Source organism: Coturnix japonica, chromosome 10, assembly GCF_054131305.1.
Source record: "Coturnix japonica strain WE chromosome 10, WE-NBRP24, whole genome shotgun sequence".
NCBI lineage: Eukaryota > Metazoa > Chordata > Aves > Galliformes > Phasianidae > Coturnix > Coturnix japonica.
In genome coordinates, this window is record NC_140672.1 from 20,836,321 (window position 1) to 20,856,464 (window position 20,144).

The 20,144-nt window shown below is 51.9% G+C and overlaps 2 protein-coding genes across 3 annotated transcripts; both read left to right on the forward strand.

Annotated features, from left to right (window-relative positions):
* The first annotated feature begins 464 nt into the window (after positions 1 to 464).
* On the forward strand, positions 465 to 9,672 carry LOC146759504 (uncharacterized). Its single transcript, XM_085510731.1, has 6 exons — positions 465 to 1,585; positions 2,261 to 2,525; positions 3,442 to 3,604; positions 8,499 to 8,600; positions 8,687 to 8,750; positions 9,111 to 9,672. Exon 1 carries the CDS (start codon positions 675 to 677, stop codon positions 1,473 to 1,475), a length of 801 nt encoding a protein of 266 aa, XP_085366857.1. The 5' UTR covers positions 465 to 674; the 3' UTR covers positions 1,476 to 1,585; positions 2,261 to 2,525; positions 3,442 to 3,604; positions 8,499 to 8,600; positions 8,687 to 8,750; positions 9,111 to 9,672.
* Positions 9,673 to 10,550: 878 nt separating this feature from the next.
* LOC146759505 (uncharacterized) lies at positions 10,551 to 19,692 on the forward strand. 2 transcript variants are annotated; one of them, XM_085510729.1, is made up of 6 exons: positions 10,551 to 11,605; positions 12,447 to 12,545; positions 13,462 to 13,624; positions 18,519 to 18,620; positions 18,707 to 18,770; positions 19,131 to 19,692. In XM_085510729.1, the coding sequence occupies exon 1, from the start codon at positions 10,695 to 10,697 to the stop codon at positions 11,493 to 11,495; it is 801 nt and encodes a 266-aa protein (XP_085366855.1). In that variant the 5' UTR covers positions 10,551 to 10,694; the 3' UTR covers positions 11,496 to 11,605; positions 12,447 to 12,545; positions 13,462 to 13,624; positions 18,519 to 18,620; positions 18,707 to 18,770; positions 19,131 to 19,692. The 2 variants fall into 2 exon arrangements, with proteins under 2 accessions (XP_085366855.1, XP_085366856.1); XM_085510730.1 differs by lacking the exons at positions 18,519 to 18,620; positions 18,707 to 18,770; positions 19,131 to 19,692 and having other exon boundaries at positions 12,281 to 12,545.
* The last annotated feature ends 452 nt before the right edge of the window (positions 19,693 to 20,144 follow it).

Below are 20,144 nucleotides of genomic sequence, written 5' to 3' on the forward strand. Positions count from 1 at the left end.
GCCCTGGGAAGCCCAGCTGCACGCTGGCAGCCGTGGCCTGTGCATCAGCCTCCCCTTGAGGCCCAAGGAGTTGTTTGTTTTTATGTATTCACTATTGGTGTGGCATTTTGTTGTTTTGTTCTGCTTTGAGATCAAGGGGTAATTTAACACCGTTGGAAGTCATTGGGGTTCAGGAGTAGCACATGTAGAATTTTGATCATGCAGCAAGTTGTGATTTCTACTGTGTTAAAGAACTGGCACACACATATACGCCTGCAGCCGGAGCTTGATTGACTCTCGTCAATACGGCCTTCCAAAGCCCGGCCCTGGGGAGTTGTCCAAAAATTTTCCAACCTTTTGTATTACCTAAGTTTATTTTAAAGAGACAAGGAGGAGTAATCTCTTAAAGGCTTTTTTAAAGGCATTGGACTAGGTTTTGATTATCACGTCTCAGGAAGCTTCTGCAATCCACCTAGTGCTAATGTGATACATCAAGAGCAGATGACACAAGAGATTCAGGCCTTGCTGCCAGTCTTTTACGAATCAGAACTTTGTTTCATGTTGCCAGATATTCTGGTTTCCTTTTCAGGAGATTCGTTTGCTGTATAATAAGAAGGCCAAGGTCATCCTGGCCTGCATCAGAAACAGTGTTGCCAGCAGGAGCAGAGGTGATTGTCCCCCTGTTCTCAGCACTGATGAGGCCGCAGCTCGAGTGCTGTGTTCAGTTTTGGGCCCCTCAGTGCAAGGAAGACATGGAGGCCCTGGAACGCGTTCAGAGGAGGGCAACAAAGCTGGTGAGGGGTCTGGAGCACAGGCCGTATGAGGAGCGGCTGAGGGAGCTGGGATTGTTCAGCCTGGAGAAGAGGAGGCTCAGGGGAGACCTCATTGCTCTCTCTAACTTCCTGAAGGGAGGCTGTAGTGAGCTGGGGCTCGGCCTCTTCTCTCGTGTCATTAATGATAGGACCAGAGGGAATGGCTTCAAGCTGCGACGGGGGAGATTCATGCTGGACAATACGAGGTATTACTGCTCAGAAAGGGTGGCCAGACGCTGGAATGGACACAGGGAGGTGGTGAAGGGAAGGGGACGAGGGCGAGGAAGGAAGGAAGGGGAGGGGAAGGTAAAGGAGGGAAAGCGAGAGGAAAGACACGGAACGAGACGTGAATTTTGGGTCCTTTTCCGGCAGCCGCCCCCCCCCAACGGGCCCCAGCCCGGCCTGAGCCACGTGACAGTGCCAGTGCCAGTGACAGGAAGTGCTTCCTGCAGGCGGCGGAGAGCACTTCCGGGCCATGGCGGCATGGCGGCCATGAGCGGGGCCGGGAGGAGCGGGCTCTGTGCTGCGAACGGGGTCGGGCCTCGGTGCGGGGGCACGGAGGGGCTGTCGGGGGAGGAGCTCGCGGCGCTGCCGGCACCCAGAGGCGGCTCCCGGGCGGCTCCACGGTCTCGCTGTGCTGCGGAGTCACCCGGCCGGCCCCAAAAGCCTGGAGGCAGAGCCTGAGCCGGCCCCGGCCCGGATCGTGTGGTGCGGCTCCGGCCGTGCTGGGCTGTGCGGCAGGAAGATGACTTGCGGAATCAAACTCTATAACCCAAAGATGGGTTCTAAAGCAGGTATGTTTATTCCAGCGTTGCGCAGCGCCGGGTGCAAGCGGGAGAGCTCCACCAAACTTGCACACCGTAAGGAGAAAAGTGTGTTACAGATATAGGTTAAGCTAATACGTAATCAATAGTCTCCTCCTCAGTTTGATTACATATTCATTACATTCCCTAGGACCCCATTCCCCGCGACCCTTGCCGATGTTTTGGGGTGAAATTCTTCTTCTGTTTTCTTCTTGGTGTTATCTGCTGCTATCGTTCTCCCATGTCAGCATCATCTTGCCCGGGGGTATCTAATCCTTCTTCTTGTCAGAGGTCTCCGGACAATTTCTTCTTATCTTTATTGCCCTCTTCTCTGGTTTTATTTTGACTAAGTGTCTGTAATTCCCCCTATCCCTGCACTTTTAAATGTAAACTATCTGCAGTTACCCTTTGTCTCGGTTTCAGTGAAGTTCCCCTTTCCCTTTCTATAGCAAAGTGTTACCTTGCCTCCATTTCAGTCTTTGGGTCCCCAGGGAGGCTCTCCCTGGGGGTGTCCCGATTCGAAGGCAGGATTCAATCCCGCCGCAGCCCGTCCATGGCAGGCAAACGCTTCTCTCCTCTGCTCTTGGGACTCAGCAGTGCCAGGGGTTTCACAGCGCGCGTGTTGCAGTGGCTGGCAGCCTCCGTGTGTTTTTCTATTGCATACAGGATCCCATGGTGGAGCCGCGTTAGAAGCAGACGTTGGTGTCTTGTGGCAGGAGCAAGGGCAGTGGAAGCGCTGCCCAGGGCAGGGCGGTGGTGACTGCCATGAGAGCGGAGGTCTGATGCCATCTGCGAGGGATGGGATTTGCATCCGGTGGCTTTTCCGTTGCAGAATGTCCAGCAGCAGAGCGTGAGTGGCCGTGAAATGAAGCTGGGCCCCAGGAGAGCCGCCTGGAGCTGCGTCACGAGCTTCGTGCGTGGCCAGCGCAAGGTAGGTGTGCCTTACTGTAAGCGTGCGCTGAAGCAGTGTTGGTTAAGCACGGCTCACTCCTCTGTCTGCAACAGATGGGCTTTCTGCGCGCTTTATTGCTGTGGCCGTAGAATTCCCTCTTTCTTACCATCTGATCTGTGAAGGCTTTTGTGTGGGAAGGTTTTGAGGAATGAGGGAGTAGAAATTGCTTTAGTCACGAGTCATCTGGAAAGGTTTCACAGAAACGGTGACATTTGCAGAAGGAACGTATTGGCATTGGCAGTTGTGCCAAATACTCACTGGGATGGAGAGGAGGGAGTACCTGCAGAAGACCGTTCTCTTCTGGTTTTGAGGAAGCCGGGCAGAGCTCAGATTGCAGCTTAAGCAATGTTCTTTTGTCACACTCTGTGTCCTGTGTTGCGTTCTCTCCTTTCGATTCCAGTTCTCCTGACAGGTTAGGCTTGAATTCAGCATAATATCTGCTTCTCCCTGGGTTCAGGTTCTTTGGGTCTCCTGCCTGCTTTTCTCCCTTTTCTTAATGGAGAGTGGAGTTTCTACCACAGAGCAAAGTTTTGTGATTGACAGAAACAAATATGGAACATATTAGATGAACACAGCTCTGCATTTTTTTCTTCCTCCGAACAGCAAGGGACTCCTGTGCTCTCATTAATATCATCAGTGAGTAGATGCTGCCTTCTGCTGGAGCCTAAAATGCTTTCTGCAGTTGAGTGGTTGGAAACATAGGGTTTTAACTTAAAATTGTTTGTGCAGGGTGAAGGTTGGGAATACAATTAGAATACAGTTACACAGTGCTCTATCCCCAGCACTTTCCATCATTTTTCTTAACACAGCTTACGGTTCATTTCAAAACAAACTAACAAAGATGAACTTGGGTTAGCGTAGCCTGTTTTAAATGATCCTTCTGTGTCTTTTCCAGGCTGGTAGCAGAATGGAGACTTTCCCGAGGCGCTGAGGAACAGACACAAGCTTCTTTTGAAGGCTTCAATGAAATTCTGCCCCAGCAGTATCTGTGGTCTTTTGATGCTAAGGAGCTGGACGTAAAGGATTCTTTGACTATTGCCAGATCCAGGCTGCTACAGGTATGTCACGGTTTAAACTAAAAATCCACCTGCGTCCGTGACAGGGACTGTGGGCCCAGCAGGGGCCCTAGGCCGAAAGGAAAAAAAGTTAATTAGGAAAAGAAAACAGCAGCAACAATCTAAGGAGGCACACTTATTTACTAAATTACTATATCGAAATACAGGATAACACAGTATAATACAATATAATTGAAAATTGAGCTAACGAATCAAGCAAAATAGGAGAGAGAATGAGTCCCGAAACTGAGAGGCCTACTGTAAATCTAGGCGAAACGGTGAAGGCTCCCACACACTCCCCTGAACGCCAGAACTCGAAAGATGTCAGTCTAGCCTGCGACAGAGTTAATATAGTGTCCAGGTCCCGTGACCTCGTGTTGTTCTCTGGGAGATGTAGTCTTCTTCTGTAAGTTGCAGATTCAGTAAAACTATTCATGCTTTATATGATGTTATGATGTGGAATACTGATAGCAAAATTACAAAATTATTAAACCATGACAAGGTAATACTTGCATTTCAGTCAGTGTCTGAAGAGCAAAGTTCATTAAGGCTGGCGGTTCTGTTTTCAGGATGTGTGAGAGAAGCCTTATGTATCAGTTAGTATTTGGTTACTGTGTTGGTCTTCACTTTCTTCTTGGCAACCAATTTACACGTTTCTAACATTAAGATTCTGCCAGCATAAATTTTTTGGCTAACAGTGTTTTTGTAGTCCTTGACAATGTGATTTGCGTGTGTCTAAAGAGTGAGCAACTAGAAAGCAAGGGAGAAAAGAACCAAATATCAGCGGATGGTCAAATTACTGAGTGGAGCAGGTTTTAGCTGCTTTTGGGTTCTCCAAGTTATACTCTACAGCAAAACATCGTATTTCTAGCACAGAATGGTACGGTTAGGTAAAGACAAAGTACGTTGTTAGTTTGAATGTCTAAATACAAATGTTTTCATGAGTGGTATTTCTCTTTTGTGGCCTCTCCACATTTTCTTTGTGAGCGGATGTTATTATTTGCTATGAAAGTTTGAGAGTTTAATATTAAAAACGAGTGTAGTGTGATTGCAGGTGCTTTTAAGTACAGTAGTATTTCAGTACAATAGTCTTGCTGTAGAAGCAAAGTAGTAGGTTGTAGTTTCAATGATTCCATGTGGGTGCCCAGCCCAAAGTGGGGATTCCCTTATGAAAGGAGGGGGAGGGTGAAGGAGGCCGAGGGCCCTTTTCTCGGGGCCAGCTCTCTGTGCCCTCTTGCTGGCCGGAGAGAAGGGCTGCCCGCTGGACACAGGGAGTGCCTTGTAGCTCCCGTGCCGTGCCCTGCCCTCCAGCCCCCTCCTCATCCTATGCGGAACACCACTCTCAGCAGCACAGGTGCCATTTTGGAATCTTCCCCATGTCACAGCTGTCACCTTGGTTGCTGCGGCTCCACCCGACTCACTCACCTCTGAGAGTGCTGGGCAGGTAGCAGCCATGTCCAGCACGAAGCGAGGGCGAGAGGAATGTAGTGAGGATTTAAGTGGGGAGAAGGAGCTGGGGGCCCCAGAACCGAAGAGGAGGAGGGTGCCCGCCATAACCATCAAATGGAGGAGGGGGAAAGGAGCCCGTTTCCATCATGCCTGGACCAGCCCTGTGACCACCACCCATGTGGAGCCGATGGAGGTGGATCCCCCTCCGGAGGAACCGATGGAGGTGGATCCCCCTCCAGAGGAGCCCATGGATGTGGATCCGCCCGCGGCATAGCTGGCCTGGCACCACACCACCGTGCCAGGCCCCGCGTTGGCATGGTCACAGCTTCACCATCGCTGGTCCAGGCACTCGGCTCCTTTCCTGCTGCGTGGCCCCTGCCCCCAGCATGAGCTGGGTGGCATTATTTAACATCTTCTTCTCCTCCACCTCGTTGCTCCTCCGGTTCTGTGGGCCCCCAGTTCCTTCTTCCCCCTGTTAGGTTAGGTGTTTGCTCTGTTCTTTGTTTTGATGGTAGTGTTAGGTTAGTGTTAGTGTTCAGTTTAGTTTTAGCGTTAGGGATAGGTTCCTGTTTGTTCTTTAGAGTTAGGCATAGGTTCCTGTTTGTTCTTTAGGGTTAGGTATAGGTTTCTGTTGTTATTTTAGAGTTAGGCGTAGGTTAGTGTTCGTACTTACAGTCAGGCATTGGCTGCTACACTCAAGTAAAAGTAACCGCTGCTCCTGGGTAAGCACACAGTGTTGCCATCAGGGCTCAAGCTCAGGCAGCCAGCTGACCGGGGCAGAATTTGTGTTAGACGCTGCTCAGTGACAACACCCAGAACAAAGTAGCAAGGATGTGAAGTGCAGGAGACTACTTGCGCTTAGCACATTCTGTCTGCTGTAACAGCATTACTCAAAGATTTCTAATCAGGCCAAGATCTTTGTGATGCAGCAGTTTGTTCATTACTGCCATCATGGGCGCACGACCCTACTGGCGAGGAATGGAAGGCCCTATATGCTGGCCCGACCCTACCCGCAGGGAGGTGTGCTCCCTCCCCTGGGCACGGGTCAGGGACATTGCTGGGAGACTTCCCAGTCTGATCTGCCCTTCTGTCTACTATCCCCTGCTGATAGTTCAGGCTGGCAGTGAAGAAGTTAGTAAAAAAAGCCCGAAGGCTATCAAAGATGATTTCAGGGGACTGGGGCGGGTAATCGAAGGAACAGGTGTGCGGGTGGTTATTGCATCTGTACTTTCAGTGGCAGGGAGGGATACTGAGTTGGACCTAAAAACCCACCTCTTAAACAAATGGTTAAAGAGTCGGTGCAGACATAGGAGTCTTGGTGTTTTTCACCATGGGGCAATTTATTTGGCTCCTGGCATGACAGCTACAGACGGAAGCAGCCTGTCTCAAAGGGGTAAGAGGGTTCTAGCTGAGGAACTGTCAGGACCCCACCAAAAACCTGCAGCCTGACTTGTAAAATGGTTACACAGATATAGGTACACCTCATACATAGTCAATGATGTAAGGAAGGACACTGGACACACCTTCGTTGGCTCCACAGCCGCAGTCCAACACGGCGCCCAGGCCCGTCGATCCATTCCTTTGCTTGCTGCCAGTTCCCACAGGGAGTCCTCATTCAGACACCTGAAACAACAACGCACACAAACACATCAGGCAAACAACAGACACGCACACAAACACAAAACGCCCTCCTCGGATCCCGCCACTCACCCTTCCTTTGCCAACTTCTCTCGCTCACCTTCAGGGCAGTGCCAGCCCCTTCAACCCGATCACAGAATCACAGAATGACCCGGGTTGGAAGGGACCTCAAGGATCATGAAGCACCAACCCCCCGCCTGGCTGCGGGGCTGTGGCAGCCGGTGTGGCTGGGTGCAGCACGTGGGCATGTGGGAGGGCCTGCAGCAGGGATGTGGGGTGTAATCAGAGTGACTGGAATTCCAATTCAGTCAGAGGTCTTAATTGTAGGTAAGGGTTGAATCCGCCGAGGTGCCGCACAAGGAGAGGCGCTGGGTGCGACTATGGAAAGCAGAGCTTGTGTGTCCCAGGAGGCAGGCGTAGTCAGGTCCCCTTTGGAGCCTGCCGTTGCTGGTGCTCAGCTCAGGAGCCCCGTCAGGAGCTGCTGCGTGCTGCGTCTGTGTCACGGACTTATCTAGATCAATATGATTGACTGATCAATCTATGATCTCCAGATGATGTTATGATGTGAAATACCAATAGAAAAAATACAAAACCACAACAGTATGGCAGCCCAAAAAGATTCCCTTGTGGAAGAAGGGGGAGGGTGAAGGAGGGTGAAGGAGGCCGAGGGCCCTTTACTTGGGGCCGGCTCGCCTGTGCCCTCTTGCTGGCCAGAGAGAAGGGCTGCCCGCTGGGCACAGGGAGCACCTTGTAGCTCCCGTACCATGCCCTGCCCTCCAGCCCCCTCCTCATCCTATGTGGAACTCCAGTGCCAGCAGTGCGGCCGCCATTTTAGAACCCTCTCCATGTCACCATGGTCACCGTTGCCGCATGCCTCTGACAGTTGTGGCAGTTAACAGCCATGCCTGCTGCAAAGAGGGCGAGGGTTGAAGTTTCTGGTGGGAGGATGGAGCTGGGGGCCCTAGGAGTCAGAAGGAGGAGGGGGCCCGCCATGACCATCAGGCAGAGGAGGGGTAAGAGAGCCATTATCCATCATGCCTGGACCAGCCCTGTGACCACCACCCATGTGGAGCCTATGGAGGTGGATCCCCCTCCGGAGGAACCGATGGAGGTGGATCCCCCTCCGGAGGAACCGATGGAGGTGGATCCCCCTCCGGAGGAACCGATGGAGGTGGATCCCCCTCCAGAGGAGCCCATGGACGTGGATCCGCCCGCGGCATAGCTGGCCTGGCACCACACCACCGTGCCAGGCCCCGCGTTGGCATGGTCACAGCTTCACCATCGCTGGTCCAGGCACTCGGCTCCTTTCCTGCTGCGCGGCCCCTGCCCCCAGCATTAGCTGGGTGGCATTATTTAACATCTTCTGCTCCTCCACCTTGTTGCTCCTCTGGTTCTGTGGGCCCCCAGTTCCATCTTCCCCCTGTTAGGTTAGGTGTTTGTTATGTTCTTTGTTTTGATGGTAGTGTTAGGTTAGTGTTAGTGTTCAGTTTAGTTTTAGTGTTAGGGATAGGTTCCTGTTCGTTTTTTAGAGTTAGGCATAGGTTCCTGTTTGTTCTTTAGGGTTAGGTATAGGTTTTTGTTGTTATTTTAGAGTTAGGTATAGGTTTCTGTTGTTATTTTAGAGTTAGGCATAGGTTAGTGTTTGTACTTGCAGTCAGGCATTGGCTGTTACACTCAAGTAAAAGTAACCGCTGCTCCTTGGGTAAGCATGCAGCTGGTTGCTCACCCCGAGCAATGAGTGCGACTGCCCTGACAGTTTGATGACATCTGCGATGAACTGAATTTCCCTCTTGGGACTTTTCCTTTGCAGAACATGGAGGAGCAGAGCGTGAGTGGCTGAGAAATGGAGCTGGGACTCAGGAGAGCAACACGTGGCTGTGTCCCAGAGCTCCCAAAGTGTGGCCATTGCAAGGTAGGCGTGCCTTACCGTAAGCGTTGTTCAAGCACAGCTCCTGGCACTGTCTGCAACAGATCCGCTCTCTGCGTGCTTTCTTTCAGTCGCTGGTGTTGTGCAGCACAGCCACGGCACGGCCCTCAGTGCGTACGCGAGGAGCGTGAAAAGGTAGGTGGTGAATTTTCATCTTGCTAACGCTAGGATTAGGAATGGTGAGCATTCCTAAAAGAGTGGCCACAAAGGTGTGATCTGCCTCGGGGAGAAGTTGATTCTGGCCTCTTCAGCTTTTCCCTTCTTTTCTGTCCACCTGTCCTTTCCAGCTCCTCCTCCCCTCAGCTGCAAGTGGGGCAGTGCTCGAGTGTGAGGACTCTTCCTTGGCATGCGGTAACAGACAATGCAGATGTGACTTTTGTGTCCTTCCTTGTTCTTGGGTTCGTAGCCCAGGGATATCTTGCGAGCAGCTCTCTAAGTCAGACTGTGCTGGCAGCGTGCGTGAGTGAAATAGTGCCTCTTTTTTCCCTCTTGCAGCAAGCTTGCCGAGGCAAGGCAAGCGCTACTCAGCTGAGGAAGAAAGCCGAGAAGGAAAGCAGAAAGCAACGATGAGGGCTTGAGCAAGAAGCTACAAAGGACAGCAGAACCACCTGCAACGCTTCCTCGGAGGTGGCACCAAAAGCTGCTGACTCAACAGTCCAGTTTACTGGCACAGCCGTGCTTTCCCTGTCATGGACGGTGGAGATGATGGAAGTGAACTGGACAGGAAGGACTTGTGCTGCGTTAGAAGCAATGAGGGCTTCACATAGGCAGGACTTGGTGTATGGCAAGAGCTGGAGACGCTGCGTTCCTTCAGGGTGTGTCTCTTGAGGTCCAGGCCTGGTGTAGGGTTAGGTTGAAATAGGGCTGGCTGGGACTGGAGAGGGAGGAGGTGACGTAGCCCCGGGGTTTGGCTTCTCCTTGGGTCTGACTGGAGGCTGAGTGACTGATTGCTAAGCGGCAATCCTGGGCACTGGGGTTTCATTTTGGGGTGTGGGCGGGGCAATAAATAGAAGCCAAATCTTCTTGTACGCAATAAAATTGAAGCAAACTTTCTAAACCTGGTGCTGCCTCTTTCAGTAGCTGGTCAGAACGTCCCTCGCTCGGGCTGGCAATCGCAGGGCGATGAAGCAGTCGGCTTCACGTCTCTCCCTTGACATGGTGCAGTGCAGGTTTTCCCCCGTTTCCTTGTTGGTCTTCCCAACCTGTGGCCTTTCAGCCAACCCGTAAGTGCTGGTGACAGGCTGTGAGCATCTCCTTGCTCTCTGAGGACTGACAGAAAGAAACCAGAGGAGGGGAAGCAGCCCGGCAGGAAGAAGGGTGTCCCGTGCTCAGCCCCTTGAGTTGGCCTCTCTTCCCTGAGGGCTCTTTCAGCTTCTGATGGATGCACCATGTGTTGCTGTTTGCCCTGGGAAGCCCAGCTGCATGCTGGCAGCCGTGGCCTGTGCATCAGCCTCCCCTTGAGGCCCAAGGAGTTGTTTGTTTTTATGTATTCACTATTGGTGTGGCATTTTGTTGTTTTGTTCTGCTTTGAGATCAAGGGGTAATTTAACACCGTTGGAAGTCATTGGGGTTCAGGAGTAGCATTTGTAGAATTTTGATCATGCAGCAAGTTGTGATTCCTACTGTGTTAAAGAACTGGCACACACATATACGCCTGCAGCCGGAGCTTGATTGACTCTCGTCAATACGGCCTTCCAAAGCCCGGCCCTGGGGAGTTGTCCAAAAATTTTCCAACCTTTTGTATTACCTAAGTTTATTTTAAAGAGACAAGGAGGAGTAATCTCTTAAAGGCTTTTTTAAAGGCATTGGACTAGGTTTTGATTATCACGTCTCAGGAAGCTTCTGCATTCCACCTAGTGCTAATGTGATACATCAAGAGCAGATTACACAAGAGATTCAGGCCTTGCTGCCAGTCTTTTATGAATCAGAACTTTGTTTCGTGTTGCCAGATATTGTGGTTTCCTTTTCAGGGGATTCCTTTGCTGTATAATAAGAAGGCCAAGGGCATCCTGGCCTGCATGGGAAACAGTGTTGCCAGCAGGAGCAGAGAGGTGATTGTCCCCCCTGTTCTCAGCACTGATGAGGCCGCAGCTCGAGTGCTGTGTTCAGTTTTGGGCCCCTCAGTGCAAGGAAGACATGGAGGCCCTGGAACGCGTTCAGAGGAGGGCAACAAAGCTGGTGAGGGGTCTGGAGCACAGGCCGTATGAGGAGCGGCTGAGGGAGCTGGGATTGTTCAGCCTGGAGAAGAGGAGGCTCAGGGGAGACCTCATTGCTCTCTCTAACTTCCTGAAGGGAGGCTGTAGTGAGCTGGGGCTCGGCCTCTTCTCTCGTGTCATTAATGATAGGACCAGAGGGAATGGCTTCAAGCTGCGACAGGGGAGATTCAGGCTGGACACTACGAGGTATTACTGCTCAGAAAGGGTGGCCAGGCACTGGAATGGACACAGGGAGGTGGTGAAGGGAAGGGGACGAGGGCGAGGAAGGAAGGAAGGGGAAGGGAAGGTAAAGGAAGGAAAGCGAGAGGAAAGACACGAAATGAGACGTGAATTTTGGGTCCTTTTCCGGCAGCCGCCCCCCCCCAACGGGCCCCAGCCCGGCCTGAGCCACGTGACAGTGCCAGTGCCAGTGACAGGAAGTGCTTCCTGCAGGCGGCGGAGAGCACTTCCGGGCCATGGCGGCATGGCGGCCATGAGCGGGGCCGGGAGGAGCGGGCTCTGTGCTGCGAACGGGGTCGGGCCTCGGTGCGGGGGCACGGAGGGGCTGTCGGGGGAGGAGCTCGCGGCGCTGCCGGCACCCAGAGGCGGCTCCCGGGCGGCTCCACGGTCTCGCTGTGCTGCGGAGTCACCCGGCCGGCCCCAAAAGCCTGGAGGCAGAGCCTGAGCCGGCCCCGGCCCGGATCGTGTGGTGCGGCTCCGGCCGTGCTGGGCTGTGCGGCAGGAAGATGACTTGCGGAATCAAACTCTATAACCCAAAGATGGGTTCTAAAGCAGGTATGTTTATTCCAGCGTTGCGCAGCGCCGGGTGCAAGCGGGAGAGCTCCACCAAACTTGCACACCGTAAGGAGAAAATTGTGTTACAGACATAGGTTAAGCTAATACGTAATCAATAGTCTCCTCCTCAGTTTGATTACATATTCATTACATTCCCTAGGACCCCATTCCCCGCGACCCTTGCCGTTGTTTTGGGGTGAAATTCTTCTTCTGTTTTCTTCTTGGTGTTATCTGCTGCTATCGTTCTCCCATGTCAGCATCATCTTGCCCGGGGGTATCTAATCCTTCTTCTTGTCAGAGGTCTCCGGACAATTTCTTCTTATCTTTATTGCCCTCTTCTCTGGTTTTATTTTGACTAAGTGTCTGTAATTCCCCCTATCCCTGCACTTTTAAATGTAAACTATCTGCAGTTACCCTTTGTCTCGGTTTCAGTGAAGTTCCCCTTTCCCTTTCTATAGCAAAGTGTTACCTTGCCTCCATTTCAGTCTTTGGGTCCCCAGGGAGGCTCTCCCTGGGGGTGTCCCGATTCGAAGGCAGGATTCAATCCCGCCGCAGCCCGTCCATGGCAGGCAAACGCTTCTCTCCTCTGCTCTTGGGACTCAGCAGTGCCAGGGGTTTCACAGCGCGCGTGTTGCAGTGGCTGGCAGCCTCCGTGTGTTTATCTATTGCATACAGGATCCCATGGTGGAGCCGCGTTAGAAGCAGACGTTGGTGTCTTGTGGCAGGAGCAAGGGCAGTGGAAGCGCTGCCCAGGGCAGGGCGGTGGTGACTGCCATGAGAGCGGAGGTCTGATGCCATCTGCGAGGGATGGGATTTGCATCCGGTGGCTTTTCCGTTGCAGAATGTCCAGCAGCAGAGCGTGAGTGGCCGTGAAATGAAGCTGGGCCCCAGGAGAGCCGCCTGGAGCTGCGTCACGAGCTTCGTGCGTGGCCAGCGCAAGGTAGGTGTGCCTTACTGTAAGCGTGCGCTGAAGCAGTGTTGGTTAAGCACGGCTCACTCCTCTGTCTGCAACAGATGGGCTTTCTGCACGCTTTATTGCTGTGGCCGTAGAATTCCCTCTTTCTTACCATCTGATCTGTGAAGGCTTTTGTGTGGGAAGGTTTTGAGGAATGAGGGAGTAGAAATTGCTTTAGTCACGAGTCATCTGGAAAGGTTTCACAGAAACGGTGACATTTGCAGAAGGAACGTATTGGCATTGGCAGTTGTGCCAAATACTCACTGGGATGGAGAGGAGGGAGTACCTGCAGAAGACCGTTCTCTTCTGGTTTTGAGGAAGCCGGGCAGAGCTCAGATTGCAGCTTAAGCAATGTTCTTTTGTCACACTCTGTGTCCTGTGTTGCGTTCTCTCCTTTCGATTCCAGTTCTCCTGACAGGTTAGGCTTGAATTCAGCATAATATCTGCTTCTCCCTGGGTTCAGGTTCTTTGGGTCTCCTGCCTGCTTTTCTCCCTTTTCTTAATGGAGAGTGGAGTTTCTACCACAGAGCAAAGTTTCCTGATTAACAGAAACAAATACGGAACATATTAGATGAACACAGCTCTGCATTTTTTTCTTCCTCCGAACAGCAAGGGACTCCTGTGCTCTCATTAATATCAACAGTGAGTAGATGCTGCCTCCTGTTGGAGCCTAAAATGCTTTCCATAGTTGAGTGGTTGGAAACATAGGGTTTTAACATAAAATTGTTTGCGCAGAGTGAAGGTTGGGAATACAATTATAATACAGTTATACAGTGCTCTATCCCCAGAACTTTCCACCATTTTTCTTAACACAGCTTACGGTTCATTTCAAAACAAACTAACAAAGATGAACTTGGGTTAGCGTAGCCTGTTTTAAATGATCCTTCTGTGTCTTTTCCAGGCTGGTAGCAGAATGGAGACTTTCCTGAGGTGCTGGGGAACAGACACAAGCTTCATTTGAAGGCTTCAATGAAATTCTGCCCCAGCAGTATCTGTGGTCTTTTGATGCTAAGGAGCTGGACGTAAAGGATTCTTTGACTATTGCCAGATCCAGGCTGCTACAGGTATGTCACGGTTTAAACTAAAAATCCACCTGCGTCCGTGACAGGGACTGTGGGCCCAGCAGGGGCCCTAGGCCGAAAGGAAAAAAAGTTAATTAGGAAAAGAAAACAGCAGCAACAATCTAAGGAGGCACACTTATTTACTAAATTACTATATCGAAATACAGGATAACACAGTATAATACAATATAATTGAAAATTGAGCTAACGAATCAAGCAAAACAGGAGAGAGAATGAGTCCCGAAACTGAGAGGCCTACTGTAAATCTAGGCGAAACGGTGAAGGCTCCCACACACTCCCCTGAACGCCAGAACTCGAAAGACGTCAGTCTAGCCTGCGACAGAGTTAATATAGTGTCCAGGTCCCGTGACCTCGTGTTGTTCTCTGGGAGATGTAGTCTTCTTCTGTAAGTTGCAGATTCAGTAAAACTATTCATGCTTTATATGATGTTATGATGTGGAATACTGATAGCAAAATTACAAAATTATTAAACCATGACAAGGTAATACTTGCATTTCAGTCAGTGTCTGAAGAGCAAAGTTCATTAAGGCTGGCGGTTCTGTTTTCAGGATGTGTGAGAGAAGCCTTATGTATCAGTTAGTATTTGGTTACTGTGTTGGTCTTCACTTTCTTCTTTGCAACCAATTTACACGTTTCTAACGTTAAGATTCTGCCAGCATAAATTTTTTGGCTAACAGTGTTTTTGTAGTCCTTGACAATGTGATTTGCGTGTGTCTAAAGAGTGAGCAACTAGAAAGCAAGGGAGAAAAGAACCAAATATCAGCGGATGGTCAAATTACTGAGTGGAGCAGGTTTTAGCTGCTTTTGGGTTCTCCAAGTTATACTCTACAGCAAAACATCGTATTTCTAGCACAGAATGGTACGGTTAGGTAAAGACAAAGTACGTTGTTAGTTTGAATGTCTAAATACAAATGTTTTCATGAGTGGTATTTCTCTTTTGTGGCCTCTCCACATTTTCTTTGTGAGCGGATGTTATTATTTGCTATAAAAGTTTGGGAGTTTAATATTAAAAACGAGTGTAGTGTGATTGCAGGTGCTTTTAAGTACAGTAGTATTTCAGTACAATAGTCTTGCTGTAGAAGCAAAGTAGTAGGTTGTAGTTTCAATGATTCCATGTGGGTGCCCAGCCCAAAGTGGGGATTCCCTTATGAAAGGAGGGGGAGGGTGAAGGAGGCCGAGGGCCCTTTTCTCGGGGCCAGCTCTCTGTGCCCTCTTGCTGGCCGGAGAGAAGGGCTGCCCGCTGGACACAGGGAGTGCCTTGTAGCTCCCGTGCCGTGCCCTGCCCTCCAGCCCCCTCCTCATCCTATGCGGAACACCACTCCCAGCAGCACAGGTGCCATTTTGGAATCTTCCCCATGTCACAGCTGTCACCTTGGTTGCTGCGGCTCCACCCGACTCACTCACCTCTGAGAGTGCTGGGCAGGTAGCAGCCATGTCCAGCACGAAGCGAGGGCGAGAGGAATGTAGTGAGGATTTAAGTGGGGAGAAGGAGCTGGGGGCCCCAGAACCGAAGAGGAGGAGGGTGCCCGCCATAACCATCAAATGGAGGAGGGGGAAAGGAGCCCGTTTCCATCATGCCTGGACCAGCCCTGTGACCACCACCCATGTGGAGCCGATGGAGGTGGATCCCCCTCCGGAGGAACCGATGGAGGTGGATCCCCCTCCAGAGGAGCCCATGGATGTGGATCCGCCCGCGGCATAGCTGGCCTGGCACCACACCACCGTGCCAGGCCCCGCGTTGGCATGGTCACAGCTTCACCATCGCTGGTCCAGGCACTCGGCTCCTTTCCTGCTGCGTGGCCCCTGCCCCCAGCATGAGCTGGGTGGCATTATTTAACATCTTCTTCTCCTCCACCTCGTTGCTCCTCCGGTTCTGTGGGCCCCCAGTTCCTTCTTCCCCCTGTTAGGTTAGGTGTTTGCTCTGTTCTTTGTTTTGATGGTAGTGTTAGGTTAGTGTTAGTGTTCAGTTTAGTTTTAGCGTTAGGGATAGGTTCCTGTTTGTTCTTTAGAGTTAGGCATAGGTTCCTGTTTGTTCTTTAGGGTTAGGTATAGGTTTCTGTTGTTATTTTAGAGTTAGGCGTAGGTTAGTGTTCGTACTTACAGTCAGGCATTGGCTGCTACACTCAAGTAAAAGTAACCGCTGCTCCTGGGTAAGCACACAGTGTTGCCATCAGGGCTCAAGCTCAGGCGGCCAGCTGACCGGGGCAGAATTTGTGTTAGACGCTGCTCAGTGACAACACCCAGAACAAAGTAGCAAGGATGTGAAGTGCAGGAGACTACTTGCGCTTAGCACATTCTGTCTGCTGTAACAGCATTACTCAAAGATTTCTAATCAGGCCAAGATCTTTGTGATGCAGCAGTTTGTTCATTACTGCCATCATGGGCGCACGACCCTACTGGCGAGGAATGGAAGGCCCTATATGCTGGCCCGACCCTACCCGCAGGGAGGTGTGCTCCCTCCCCTGGGCACGGGTCAGGGACATTGCTGGGAGACTTCCCAGTCTGATCTGCCCTTCTGTCTACTATCCCCTGCTGATAGTTCAGGCTGGCAGTGAAGAAGTTAGTAAAAAAAGCCCGAAGGCTATCAAAGATGATTTCAGGGGACTGGGGCGGGTAATCGAAGGAACAGGTGTGCGGGTGGTTATTGCATCTGTACTTTCAGTGGCAGGGAGGGATACTGAGTTGGACCTAAAAACCCACCTCTTAAACAAATGGTTAAAGAGTCGGTGCAGACATAGGAGTCTTGGTGTTTTTCACCATGGGGCAATTTATTTGGCTCCTGGCATGACAGCTACAGACGGAAACGGCCTGTCTCAAAGGGGTAAGAGGGTTCTAGCTGAGGAACTGTCAGGACCCCACCAAAAACCTGCAGCCTGACTTGTAAAATGGTTACACAGATATAGGTACACCTCATACATAGTCAATGATGTAAGGAAGGACACTGGACACACCTTCGTTGGCTCCACAGCCGCAGTCCAACACGGCGCCCAGGCCCGTCGATCCATTCCTTTGCTTGCTGCCAGTTCCCACAGGGAGTCCTCATTCAGACACCTGAAACAACAACGCACACAAACACATCAGGCAAACAACAGACACGCACACAAACACAAAACGCCCTCCTCGGATCCCGCCACTCACCCTTCCTTTGCCAACTTCTCTCGCTCACCTTCAGGGCAGTGCCAGCCCCTTCAACCCGATCACAGAATCACAGAATGACCCGGGTTGGAAGGGACCTCAAGGATCATGAAGCACCAACCCCCCGCCTGGCTGCGGGGCTGTGGCAGCCGGTGTGGCTGGGTGCAGCACGTGGGCATGTGGGAGGGCCTGCAGCAGGGATGTGGGGTGTAATCAGAGTGACTGGAATTCCAATTCAGTCAGAGGTCTTAATTGTAGGTAAGGGTTGAATCCGCCGAGGTGCCGCACAAGGAGAGGCGCTGGGTGCGACTATGGAAAGCAGAGCTTGTGTGTCCCAGGAGGCAGGCGTAGTCAGGTCCCCTTTGGAGCCTGCCGTTGCTGGTGCTCAGCTCAGGAGCCCCGTCAGGAGCTGCTGCGTGCTGCGTCTGTGTCACGGACTTATCTAGATCAATATGATTGACTGATCAATCTATGATCTCCAGATGATGTTATGATGTGAAATACCAATAGAAAAAATACAAAACCACAACAGTATGGCAGCCCAAAAAGATTCCCTTGTGGAAGAAGGGGGAGGGTGAAGGAGGGTGAAGGAGGCCGAGGGCCCTTTACTTGGGGCCGGCTCGCCTGTGCCCTCTTGCTGGCCAGAGAGAAGGGCTGCCCGCTGGGCACAGGGAGCACCTTGTAGCTCCCGTACCATGCCCTGCCCTCCAGCCCCCTCCTCATCCTATGTGGAACTCCAGTGCCAGCAGTGCGGCCGCCATTTTAGAACCCTCTCCATGTCACCATGGTCACCGTTGCCGCATGCCTCTGACAGTTGTGGCAGTTAACAGCCATGCCTGCTGCAAAGAGGGCGAGGGTTGAAGTTTCTGGTGGGAGGATGGAGCTGGGGGCCCTAGGAGTCAGAAGGAGGAGGGGGCCCGCCATGACCATCAGGCAGAGGAGGGGTAAGAGAGCCATTATCCATCATGCCTGGACCAGCCCTGTGACCACCACCCATGTGGAGCCTATGGAGGTGGATCCCCCTCCGGAGGAACCGATGGAGGTGGATCCCCCTCCGGAGGAACCGATGGAGGTGGATCCCCCTCCGGAGGAACCGATGGAGGTGGATCCCCCTCCAGAGGAGCCCATGGACGTGGATCCGCCCGCGGCATAGCTGGCCTGGCACCACACCACCGTGCCAGGCCCCGCGTTGGCATGGTCACAGCTTCACCATCGCTGGTCCAGGCACTCGGCTCCTTTCCTGCTGCGCGGCCCCTGCCCCCAGCATTAGCTGGGTGGCATTATTTAACATCTTCTGCTCCTCCACCTTGTTGCTCCTCTGGTTCTGTGGGCCCCCAGTTCCATCTTCCCCCTGTTAGGTTAGGTGTTTGTTATGTTCTTTGTTTTGATGGTAGTGTTAGGTTAGTGTTAGTGTTCAGTTTAGTTTTAGTGTTAGGGATAGGTTCCTGTTCGTTTTTTAGAGTTAGGCATAGGTTCCTGTTTGTTCTTTAGGGTTAGGTATAGGTTTTTGTTGTTATTTTAGAGTTAGGTATAGGTTTCTGTTGTTATTTTAGAGTTAGGCATAGGTTAGTGTTTGTACTTGCAGTCAGGCATTGGCTGTTACACTCAAGTAAAAGTAACCGCTGCTCCTTGGGTAAGCATGCAGCTGGTTGCTCACCCCGAGCAATGAGTGCGACTGCCCTGACAGTTTGATGACATCTGCGATGAACTGAATTTCCCTCTTGGGACTTTTCCTTTGCAGAACATGGAGGAGCAGAGCGTGAGTGGCTGAGAAATGGAGCTGGGACTCAGGAGAGCAACACGTGGCTGTGTCCCAGAGCTCCCAAAGTGTGGCCATTGCAAGGTAGGCGTGCCTTACCGTAAGCGTTGTTCAAGCACAGCTCCTGGCACTGTCTGCAACAGATCCGCTCTCTGCGTGCTTTCTTTCAGTCGCTGGTGTTGTGCAGCACAGCCACGGCACGGCCCTCAGTGCGTACGCGAGGAGCGTGAAAAGGTAGGTGGTGAATTTTCATCTTGCTAACGCTAGGATTAGGAATGGTGAGCATTCCTAAAAGAGTGGCCACAAAGGTGTGATCTGCCTCGGGGAGAAGTTGATTCTGGCCTCTTCAGCTTTTCCCTTCTTTTCTGTCCACCTGTCCTTTCCAGCTCCTCCTCCCCTCAGCTGCAAGTGGGGCAGTGCTCGAGTGTGAGGACTCTTCCTTGGCATGCGGTAACAGACAATGCAGATGTGACTTTTGTGTCCTTCCTTGTTCTTGGGTTCGTAGCCCAGGGATATCTTGCGAGCAGCTCTCTAAGTCAGACTGTGCTGGCAGCGTGCGTGAGTGAAATAGTGCCTCTTTTTTCCCTCTTGCAGCAAGCTTGCCGAGGCAAGGCAAGCGCTACTCAGCTGAGGAAGAAAGCCGAGAAGGAAAGCAGAAAGCAACGATGAGGGCTTGAGCAATAAGCTACAAAGGACAGCAGAACCACCTGCAACGCTTCCTCGGAGGTGGCACCAAAAGCTGCTGACTCAACAGTCCAGTTTACTGGCACAGCCGTGCTTTCCCTGTCATGGACGGTGGAGATGTAGAAAGTGAACTGGACAGGAAGGACTTGTGCTGCGTTAGAAGCAATGAGGGCTTCACATAGGCAGGACTTGGTGTATGGCAAGAGCTGGAGACGCTGCGTTCCTTCAGGGTGTGTCTCTTGAGGTCCAGGCCTGGTGTAGGGTTAGGTTGAAATAGGGCTGGCTGGGACTGGAGAGGGAGGAGGTGACGTAGCCCCGGGGTTTGGCTTCTCCTTGGGTCTGACTGGAGGCTGAGTGACTGATTGCTAAGCGGCAATCCTGGGCACTGGGGTTTCATTTTGGGGTGTGGGCGGGGCAATAAATAGAAGCCAAATCTTCTTGTACGCAATAAAATTGAAGCGAACTTTCTAAACCTGGTGCTGCCTCTTTCAGTAGCTGGTCAGAACGTCCCTCGCTCGGGCTGGCAATCGCAGGGCGATGAAGCGGTCGGCTTCACGTCTCTCCCTTGACATGGTGCAGTGCAGGTTTTCCCCCGTTTCCTTGTTGGTCTTCCCAACCTGTGGCCTTTCAGCCAACCGGTAAGTGCTGGTGACAGGCTGTGAGCATCTCCTTGCTCTCTGAGGACTGACAGAAAGAAACCAGAGGAGGGGAAGCAGCCCGGCAGGAAGAAGGGTGTCCCGTGCTCAGCCCCTTGAGTTGGCCTCTCTTCCCTGAGGGCTCCTTCAGCTTCTGATGGATGCACCGTGTGTTGCTGTTTGCCCTGGGAAGCCCAGCTGCACGCTGGCAGCCGTGGCCTGTGCATCAGCCTCCCCTTGAGGCCCAAGGAGTTGTTTGTTTTTATGTATTCACTATTGGTGTGGCATT

Bases quoted from the DNA above. Each gene is read 5' to 3' on its own strand.
- LOC146759504 (XM_085510731.1), top strand. From the start codon at position 675: ATGAGGCCGCAGCTCGAGTGCTGTGTTCAGTTTTGGGCCCCTCAGTGC.
- LOC146759505 (XM_085510729.1), top strand. From the start codon at position 10,695: ATGAGGCCGCAGCTCGAGTGCTGTGTTCAGTTTTGGGCCCCTCAGTGC.